General features: G+C 40.1%; 1 protein-coding gene across 1 annotated transcript; it reads left to right on the top strand.

Moving 5' to 3' along the window:
- The first annotated feature begins 1,879 nt into the window (after positions 1-1,879).
- Positions 1,880-7,742, top strand: LOC308369607 (uncharacterized protein). Its single transcript, XM_080844104.1, has 12 exons — positions 1,880-2,274; positions 2,918-2,999; positions 3,161-3,317; positions 3,487-3,722; positions 4,075-4,200; positions 4,325-4,458; positions 4,579-4,687; positions 5,087-5,181; positions 5,380-5,604; positions 6,020-6,330; positions 6,456-6,584; positions 7,000-7,742. Exons 1-12 carry the CDS (start codon positions 2,201-2,203, stop codon positions 7,524-7,526), a joined length of 2,205 nt encoding a protein of 734 aa, XP_080700230.1. The 5' UTR covers positions 1,880-2,200; the 3' UTR covers positions 7,527-7,742.
- Positions 7,743-10,981: the final 3,239 nt, after the last annotated feature.

Raw genomic sequence — 10,981 nt, forward strand, 5'->3', positions numbered from 1 at the left:
CAGGTGTCAATGAAGCACAGGTGCAAGCCAGTTTAAAGACCCCATTATGATGTCATAATGGCCCAATGTAAGTCAATGGGAAAATTTAGATTCGTTTTTATTTAATATCTTAAAAAGTATATAGTTTAGAAAAGTGAAAAATACATAGCATAAGTGTCCTTTACAAGACCTACGCGACAAAGTTTGAATTAAGTTTCTACGCTAAACGGTTCGGGCTGAATTAATCGCAGAAAAAGGTAAGAAGAACTAGAAAATGCATTTCCTGAAGGAAATACCAGTGCATGAAATGCAAAAGTTAAGAAAGGAAGAAGAAAAGTGAAAGAAGGAAAGAAGGGTGGAAGAAGGAAAGAAGGGTGGAAGAAGGAGTGAAGAATAGAAAGAAGAATGGAGAAAGAAAAGACAGAAGAGTGAAAGAGTGAAAAAAGAAAGGAGAGGAGAGTGGAAGAAGGAAAGAAGAAAAGAAAGAAGAGTGAAGAAAGGAAAGAAGAGTGGAAGACGGAAAGACGAAATGAAAGAAAAGTGAAAGAAGGAAAGAAGAAAGGAAAGAAGAGTGTTAGAAGGAAAGAAGAAAAGAAAGAAGAGTGCAAGAAGGAAAGAAGAAAGGAAAGAAGAATGGAAGAAGGAAAGAAGAGAGGAAGAAGGAAAGAAAGAAGAGTGAAAGAAGTAAAGAAGAAAGGAAAGAAGAATGGAAGAAGGAAAGAGGAAAGGAAAGAAGAGTGAAGAAAGGAAAGAAGAAAAGAAAGAAGAGTGAAAGAAGGAAAGAAGAGTTGAAGAAGGAAAGAAGAAAATAAAGAAGAGTGAAAGAAGGAAAGAAGAAAGGAAAGAAAAAGGAAAGAAGAGTGGAAGAAGGAAAGAAGAAAGGACAGAAGAGTGAAGAAAGGAAAGACAAGTGGAAGAAGGAAAAAAGAAAGGCAAGAAGAGTGGAAGAAGGAAAGAAAAATGGAAGAAGGAAAGAAGAAAGGAAAGAAGAGTGGAAGAAAAAAGAGATAAAGAGAGAGTGAAAATACTGAAAAAAAGAGATAAAAATGGAGTGATGAAGAGAGATTGAGTCTGAGAGAAAGTAGACTGAGAGGGATAGAGAGAAAGATGAAGAGATGGAGAGAAAAAAAGTAGAGAATGGAAGGTGTCTTGATGTTCCTAGTTACAGTTAAATTGAGAGGGACAGAGAGAAGAGTTTCCTTGGATTTGGCGCAGGTGTCAGTGAAGCACAGGTGCAAGCTAGTTTAAAGACCCTATTATGATGTCATAATGGCCCAATGTAAGTCAATGGGAAAATGGATATTCGTTTTTCTTTAATATCTTAAAAAGTATAAAGTTTAGAAAAGTGAAAAATACATAGCATAAGTGTCCTTTACAAGACCTACGCAACAAAGTTTGAACGAAGTTTCTAAGTTAAGTGGTTCAAGCTGAATTAATCGCAGAAAAAGGTAAGAAGAAGAAGAAGAAGAAGAAGAAAATGCCTAGGAATAACAATACAGGGCATTTCATGCACTGTAATAAGAAGAAGAAGAAGAAGAAGAAGAAGAAGAAGAAGAAGAAGAAAATGCCTAGGAATAACAATACAGGGCATTTCATGCACGGTAATAATAATAATAAGAAGAAGAAGCCTAGGAATAACAATACAGGGCATTTCATGCACTGTAATAAGAGGAAGAAGAAGCCTAGGAATAACAATACAGGGCATTTCATGCACTGTAATAAGAAACGAAGGAATAACAATACATGGCATTTCATGCACTGTAATAAGAAACGAAGGAATAACAATACAGGATATTTCATGCACTGTAATAACATCCTCCTTGCCTCTCGGAGGCAGTAATGTTCTCTTACACTGAGAATTCCGCGAGAGAGTGAATGTTTGTACACCCTGTCGGTACATCAGTTCGTGGAAGTAATTGTCAATTCGTGTTTAGAACAGCTCTGATTTTGCACTTAACGTTGGTTATGTTTTTTAATTGATAATAGGACAAACACGTACTCGGTAGCCGATGTCAAATCGTGTGTAATGCTAGTGCAACTAAATACAAGCAAAGTTAGCCAGCTAAGCTTAAAAAAGTGTTGCGGAGAACCATGCCTCTTCTTCAGTTTGTTTTTATATTTCTTAACAAACGTTTTGCTCGTTAGGTCACCATGTCTGGTTTAGACTTTAACTGCTGAGGTTGGTCTGTGTTTGACTTTGCTAATTGACCTGTAGCGAGAAATGGCATTTGCGAACTTATTTTCCAGTCCACCAGGGGAGGTGGATTTTAACTATGAAACGTCAGCATGTCCCAAGTAAGTTCATTATTTTACGTTGTAGGTACTGAACTCTATTAGCTCTGATATAGTTGACATATAGTGGACGGGCCTAATGCTGCCTTCAAGTGCTTGTCGTAATGGATGATATCACACAGAGCGGGGTTGGGCGTCAGACCGATGACCTCTTAGCCTGTGAACCATAGACATAAATGGGCCTATATTTCATTGAACCATGCTTCGGCATATTACCTTACTGTAACTCAAGAAAATCATCTGCCAACAATTCACCAATCAAGTTAACTTAAATCTAACTCTATGTTTATGGAAAGGACTTTGTTCAAGCATTGCCATACGCACACATTTAATGTACAACACGATAGTATTAAACACATTCTTATAATCTATTGATGTCATGCTTTGCCATTTTTGTAATGAGGTTATCAGGTTTCCCACTAGAAATTATGTTGTGTTTTTTTTAACCATTCATGATATCTCCGATAGCACCTGAAGGCCTTCACTTTTCTCTTTCAGGCATAATACCAGTGAATGATCTAGTGAAGTTTTGAGGACTTCATTTTCTTGCTATGTACTGTTTGAACACAGGTGTGACGTCAGACAAAGGCGTTTTAATTTCCTTCACTGCGAGTTAGTCAATATTACCTTTGTTTCACTGGTTTAGGTCGGATCGGCTGTATCAAAAGCCGAAGAGGCCCTACAAGAACCCCAGGAATGGAAACCCTGAGAAAAGGAAGAAAAATAACGTAAGAGGAAAACATGCCTTTTTGTGTTGCTTTACCATGATTTACCAGTAAAGCATGTAAGCATTCTTGCAAAAATAAATGCTACGGTTGCAGAATGTATTCATACCACGTAGCAATACAACATGGCAGTTTGATATACCATTTAATATGTCTTCCTGCAGGATGGTTCAAATGGTGATGCAAGGAAGGGGTATGATTCCCAAACAGATGGACCATTTCACACAGACCCATTTAGACGTGAAGAGGACCAGGCAGATGCCCATCAAAAGCTCAGTCGTCCGTCAACTTGGCAAAGCCGATTGGGTCCTAGTTCTGATGGTAAGTGCTTTTTATCACAGCTTATGCTGCTTGGGTGTCAGAGGAATTAACACACGCTTAAAAGGGACTTCTCTGGCTCCTGGTTGTTCTTCTAGTTGATGGGTTGAGATAAGTACATTTTACAAGTAACAGAAAAAGTAGTAACAACTGGTTCCCCCCTATTGTTTAGGTCACCTGAGGAGTGGACAAATGAGGGGGTGTGGAAGGGTCAACAAGAGAGAACACTTTGCCATAAACAATACGAACAGAGCAAACCTAAAAGACATCCATAAGCGTCTGGGCCAAGATACCAACAAGGCGACAGGATGTTATCCTGAGGACAAAAAAAGAACTCAGAGTCGAAGAGGTGCTTTCAACCAGAGACCTGAAGCTGGGTCAAAAAGGGGACGAGACAAGTGGCAAACGGTAGGCAAGGTGTTGTTTTTTGGGCCCCTCAAAGCAGTTTAGTTGAAACCGAATTGTAAACATCTGGTCATAATATTCAAATGCTTAACTTAGAAGCTCTGCATTGCCTTTAAGAACTAGAGCCAGTATAACATTATTCATCTTTGGATGTATGTTATTTCTAAGGTGTAGAGGCAACTATAGGATAATTTGGTATTAATACTGGTGGGAGCAATATTATTATTACATTTGTTTTGATAATTGTAAACCAATTCCTTGTCTGGCAATGTTGATTCTAACAGAGAGCAGAAGAAGGTGAGTGGTTTACAGTCCTTAAAGCCTTGATGTTTTCTCCACTGTGTTCATCTTCCAGCAGAGACACAGGCCCATACAGGAAGAGAGAAAACCCTTCATGTCCGAGGAGTTCAAAGAGCAGAACTCCATAGCAGTGAACGGGCGCCTGATTTGCAAGCACTTTCTCCGGGAAAGGTGTCTTAAAGTGAGTCAGCTTTGAGTGATGAATGTGGGAGAGGGTAGTTCAATAAAGTAAGTGTTCTTTTTAATTTTCACCCTTTGATTGGATCAAGATGTTTGACGTGTGTGTTTTTATTATTATTATTTAGGGTGACGAGTGCCAGTTCGAGCATTCCCGTGAGCTTGGAGATTTCAAGTTGAACGACGTGTGTAAATTTTATGTTCAGGGCTTCTGCTTGAAAGGAGACCATTGTCTCTTCATGCACAATATCCTTTACCTTCAGTGATCTGATGGTTAGGTCTTCTGAATGTATGAGTTTATCTGGTCAACATCAGTAGCCAAGATATTTCTGTGTTCTGAGTGCTCTCTAAAATATTAGGACTCCTTGACCCTTTTTGCAAGAACCTTTCCCTGCAAGTTCTTCCACACAGGCAATAAGTGCTACCAGGACAACAACTGCAAGTTCTCTCATGATCCACTTACTGAGCTTACCAAAGGACTACTGGACAAGGTTAGTCCTGGACAGATTTATGCACATCCCATAATATCATAGCTCAGCTGATCTCTGAGCTATCAGCATGTCGAAACCCTCTGGGGTAACTAAAGTTTACAGAAAACAGCTTCTATCCCAGAGCTATCATTGCACTAAACAATGCTCACAACTGACCTGTAAATCTGTATAGTTCAGTCTATATTTTTTATTGTTTTAGTTTTTTTTACTTTTCAATTACACTGAAGTCTGAGAGCTGCTACCTCAATTTCGTTGTACTTGTGCAATGACAAATAAATATATTCTATTCTATTCTAAGTGTATGCTGGGTTTCCACTCATTGAGAATTCATTGTTAGTGCCTTTGTTAGACAGTGGACAGTGAAGGCTTAACATTGACCGGTTTGTATGTTTACTGCAGTGTCTTGAACAGAAGGTGGATAATGGAACTCTGGAATCTGAAACACAGGAACCGGAACCTGTACCTGCTGTAGACTTCCTGACTAATCCTGTAAAGTGTGTAACTAAAACTCACATGGACAGTCACACACATACACATTCACACACTTCAGACAAGCAACAGTGGTGCAGATTTGGCCAAACATCATTGCCTGTAGCCACAGTTAATTATGTCTGTGTCTGTTAACGTCTGTGCAGTTCTTTTCCCCTTTGTGTGTGTTTCGTTCATGTGTGCTTCCTCATCTGCTTTCACAGGCTGAGTTTTTACAGCACTGCTCCGGTCCCTGAACAGCAGCCCCCGCGTCCGTTCGGCTTTGGAGCGAACGATGCTGAGTTCTCCTCAGAGTGTCCCAGCTCTACCCATCAGCCTGCGTCCTCTACAACCCACACAGACACAGCAGCGGACCCCGCACCCGACGCCCACAGACCCCATACTGCCACACCATCGACCACCTTACCATCGCAGGCTGACCCTGTGAAGTGGGTAATACACACACACACAAACATCATACGAGCAACTTTAACTTTGAGGTGTTATTTCCAACAGGAGGACACTATTAATGCTAATTTTAAAGTGTGTATTTGCAAGCTGTGTGCACATGGCCTTCTTGATTGCATAATGACCTCATCACTGAAAAACTTTAACTATCCCTTACGTTACAGCTGAACAATGGCAAATTGTTTTTAAATTATCAATTTGGCATTTGATGCATTGTTTGTCAGTTTACAAAAACACAGCTGCCAAATAATTAAATGGATCAGTAAAGGTCCAGGTCGTTAACCATCAGCCCAATATATATTATGTGTGAGTCCATTTTTCATTTAGAAATGAATGAAGATGACATTCAACTAGTTGAGTTTGCAAACGCTCTCCTCTACTATCTCCAATTTGCAGGTTGGGTTTTTTCAACTCTGCTCCCCCTGCCGTGTCCAATGCCATGAGTCGGTTCGGCTTTGGAGCGAACGATGCTGATTTCTCCTCAGAGCGTCCCAGCTCTACCCATCAGCCTCCAGTCCACACAGACACAGCAGCGTCCACTGGAGCGGCCCCTGCACCAGACGCCCACAGACCCCATACTGCCACATCATCAACCACCTTACCATCGCAGACTGACCGGCCAACCATCGGCATCTCATCAGCTCCTTCTGCGTGTGAAGATCCTCCTCGTATCAAGACAGAGGGGTCCAGGTCCCCAACACCTCCTGGTAAGGATTTTGTCTCCTGAAAAACCTCCTCTGGGATAACACTCTTACATTGCTCACAGAGATCGACAACATGGGTTCATAAAGGATCCTTCTCTCAACTATTTTGCATTTTTTTTGGTGTCCAGGTCCCACTACCTCGGTCTTGAGCACCCTCTTCACCCATCTGAGTCCTTGTCGGCCCGATGAGGATTATGATGATGATGAAGAACATGCAGGACTAGAGATGGATACAGCCGATAGTTGTACTGACACAGGTAATGGACATCAATGCCTGCCTTTGCACAAATACAGCTATCAGATTACCTGGCAAATCTTGCAAATATTGTATAGTGCAGTCTGCTCAAACTCTTTGAGTATTCAGGCATGTATTTACAGTTGTAAAGGTATATTATTGACCTGAACAGCCTGCATTTAACCTCACCTCTCTGTTACACCTTAATCTGATGACACAGAAAGTTGTCTTGATACCTCACCATCATAATTTAATGTTGTAGAGATAAGAATCCTAAATAGGTCACCATTTAATCTATCTAAAACAGAAATCCTTGTTCATTACCTCTTAAGCGAGCTTCATGGGACAGTCTTTCCTCACATATACAGCACTTACTACAGATGGAAATTACAACATGGATATTTTGATCTGATCAGTCTCTGTTTGCCTTATTTTAGCTCCTCTGATGGATGGGACTAAGTTCTGCTCCAAGGTTAGCAGAGAAGAGACTGAGAGTCACACTATAGCCTCATCAGTGGTCTCCGAGAAAGTGCTTGCCCTAAAGACAGAACCTGCCTTCGTCAAAGTGATGAAAAAAGAGGAAGCCGTGAAAGAACAGCCTGTGGCCATCCGAAGAAAGCCAGTCCCTTGCTCCACCCCGATCTCAAACCCCCGCAGGTCCTACAAACCACTCGCTGTAGACCTGTCGCCCCTTCCTCCTCTCCCCTGCACCTCCTACCAGCCCCAGCCGCCTACTCACGTTCCCTGGAAATTCAGTCCGAAGGCTCCTACTCCCAGTGCATACTCCAACTCCCAGGAGGCTGTGCGGCAGCGTGCCCCTCTCCACACTGAGGTAGGGATGCGTATGGCACAGGCGGACTCACAGGGCCGGCACAGTCTGCCAGTGCAGACTGTGACATGGTCTGTGCCCTCAAAACGCTCGACTAGGCAGCCCAAAGATACGGGACAGAAGCCTGAATGTTGAACTGGAGCCTCGCTGAAATGTTGAGGATGTACAGAACTGCTATATGACTCTAAAGCAGCTGCTTCAACATGGCGCACACACACACACTATTAGTTCCGTCCACATGCTATTATTTTTCCCTTGAGCAAATGTATGTTTGTTAACTGTGACCACTAACCCCTGTAGTGGACAGGGCTATGTCAATGTGTACCAGATATCATTCAGTATTATTTTTATCATTAGGGATGCAACACTGTTTCTCCATATGTTTCTACTTTTATTTGTCTTTACAGTAAAACATTTTTTAGTGTGAATAAATGTATCAAGAAAATCAAGGGCATTGATATTTATTTTACAGGTGTACTAGTACATCCAGTGACCATTTTCTCTCAACTAAGTTTGAATTTCCATCAAACATGATTAACTGGTAACAAATACAAGCATACGCATTCGGCAGCAGACAACAGAAACACATTGAAAAACTGAACTTGAAAAAGCATAAGAACATGTAAATACATCCGGTATACAAAGGGAATTATCATGATTATTTTCTATACAAATAATTTGGGGGGTCCTTGTCTCGGATGTCAGGCTTTGGGGACCCCTAGGTCTTCTCTCTGGTCAGAAAGGCCTTCACGCTGCTGGTGGTGGGTGGAGCGACATTCTTGAGCCGAAAGACGAGCGGAAAGAAGCCACCCAGTGCTATGGCGTCATGCAGCTGATGAAGCAGGGGTCGCCAGGGGAGATCGCCAGGGGAGCCTTGTCCACAGAGATCGGAGCGAGGGACGGAGCAAAGAGCCATGAGATGAGTGAATACCCTACATTCATCCTCCTGTCTTCCAATTGTGTCATCACATGCTCCATCCCATGGTGTCAATTATGTATGTCAGCATCCTTTCCCGCTACTGTTTAGGCCAGGTATGCTAGATTGTGCCTTGTGTTTGCCTAAGGTAAGTCCTGATGGTTAGAATAGGGAATTTGTGTATGCACCAGAATACATATTGCCGTCATAAGACCTCAGGGACAGAAAGGAAGAGCATATCTTTCAAACTTACACAGAATAAAAAGAAAACGTATCTCTACCAAGCACCTTAAGGTACAAAAGGTACAAACTTTTTTGACATTGATAAGGTAGGTTTGGAGATTGACTGTATTTATTATTATCATTATGCACAAATTAACAATATTTTTGTACGAACAAACATTGTTGCATGAATAATAATCTCCAGAAAATTAAAATTCACAAGCTTAAAGTAGGAACCATAAAAACAAAGGAAACTGAGAGTTGGAACAATGGCAACAAAGGAAGCTAAGGGTACATTTTAGTTTGCAAGCTTCAAAAATAAATAGATTTAGAATAGAATTCAAATAGATTAAAATTCAGCTTTGAAATGTTTCATACTGTACACCTACTTCTTCTGGATGCTAAAGGACACATTATCGGGTGTTCGTTTACCATTATGGCTGCTACACTGGGTGAAATGTTAGCTACTGAAATGAACGAATCCTTCATGGTCATTGTCTTATTATAATTCATTTTTTTTTTATAAAACCTGGTCCTGTAAATGGGGAAACAATCATAGTGGCTCAGACCAAGACAATCAACACGGTGCTTCAAGAGCACAGAGAGGATAGGTGAAATTTGATTGGCTGTTGACCTTATGAGAAACCAAAACCAAATTGTGTACTGCATCTTTAAGTGCCAGAAAGAATAGAAAGAACATCCACAATTCCTAAAACTGTACAGCTTTCCACTAATTATTTACAAAGTACCTGGACTGCTTGCATACTAAAAAATAGGCTTAAAGTTCCTGAAGTCTGAAGATGTCAAAACACCTCACAGCCACTTTTCTAAAATAGGCGGTAGATGTAGTCCGCAACATTTCCACAGACATACTTGAAAGTTTGAGATACAATTTTGTTTACAAAAATAAATTGGTCATTACAGTGCATGAAATGCCCTGTATTGTTATTCCTAGGCTTCTTCTTCTTCTTCTTCTTCTTGTTACCTTTTTCTGCGATTAATTCAGACCGAACCGCTTAACGTAGAAACTTCATTCAAACTTTGTCGCGTAGGTCTTGTAAACGACACTTATGCTATGTATTTTTCACTTTTCTAAACTTTATACTTTTTAAGATATTAAAGAAAAACGAATATAAATTTCTCCCATTGACTTACATTGGGCCATTATGACATCATAATAGGGTCTTTAAACTGGCTTGCACCTGTGCTTTACTGACACCTGTGCCAAATCCAAAGAACCTCTTCTCTCTCTGTCCCTCTCAATTTAACTGTAACTAGGAACATTAAGACACCATCCATTCTCTACTTTTTTTTCTCTCCATCTTTCTCTCTGTCAACTTTCTCTCACACTCAATCTCTCTTCTTCACTCCATTTTTATCTCCTTTTTTCAATATTTTCACTCTCTCTTTATCTCTTCATCCAGAGCCACTCTTGTTCACTTTTCTTTCCTTCTTCCACTCTTCTTTCCTTTCTTATTTTCTTCTTCCATTTTTCTTTCCTTCTTCCACTCTTCTTGCCTTTCTTTTTTCCTTCATCCACTCTTCTTTCCTTCTTCCACTTTTCTTTCCTTTCTTCACTCTTCTTTCCTTCTTCCACTTTTCTTTCCTTTCTTCACTCTTCTTTCCTTCTTACACTCTTCTTTTCTTTCTTCTTTCCTTCTTTCACTCTTCTTTCTTTTCTTATTTCCTTCTTCCACTCTTTCCTTCCTTCACTCTTCTTTCCTTCTTCCACTTTTCTTTCCTTTCTTCACTCTTCTTTCCTTCTTACACTCTTCTTTTCTTTCTTCTTTCCTTCTTTCACTCTTCTTTCTTTTCTTATTTCCTTCTTCCACTTTTCTTTCCTTTCTTCACTCTTCTTTCCTTCTTACACTCTTCTTTTCTTTCTTCTTTCCTTCTTTCACTCTTCTTTCTTTTCTTATTTCCTTCTTCCACTCTTTCCTTCCTTCACTCTTCTTTCCTTTCTTCTTTCATTATTTCACTCTTCTTTCTTTTCTTCTTTCCTTCTTCCACTCTTCTTTCCTTTCTTCACTCTTCTTTCTTTTCCTCTTTCCTTCTTTCACTCTTCTTTCCTTCTTCCACTCTTCTCTCCTTTCTTCACTCTTCTTTCCTTTTGTCTTTCCTTCTTCCACTCTTCTTTCCTTTCTTCTTTCCTTCTTTCACTCTTCTTTCTTTTCTTCTTCCTTTCTTAACCTTTGCATTTCATGCACTGGTATTTCCTTCAGGAAATGCATTTTCTAGTTACTGTTTTTTTTTTTTTTTTTTTTAAGTCAAGTGATGTGTTAAAATAATACAAATAAAATAATTAATCTCATCATGCAAATCATGCAATTTAATTACTTCTGCTAAAATGATGACTGCTAATTTCAGTATTTACTGTACGACAGGCCTGATTAAACGTATGTGCTGCGTTGCAGACACAGAATGGAGAGATGTCATATGAAGAGGTTTCAAA

Source organism: Sprattus sprattus, assembly GCF_963457725.1.
Source record: "Sprattus sprattus genome assembly, chromosome: 1".
NCBI lineage: Eukaryota > Metazoa > Chordata > Actinopteri > Clupeiformes > Clupeidae > Sprattus > Sprattus sprattus.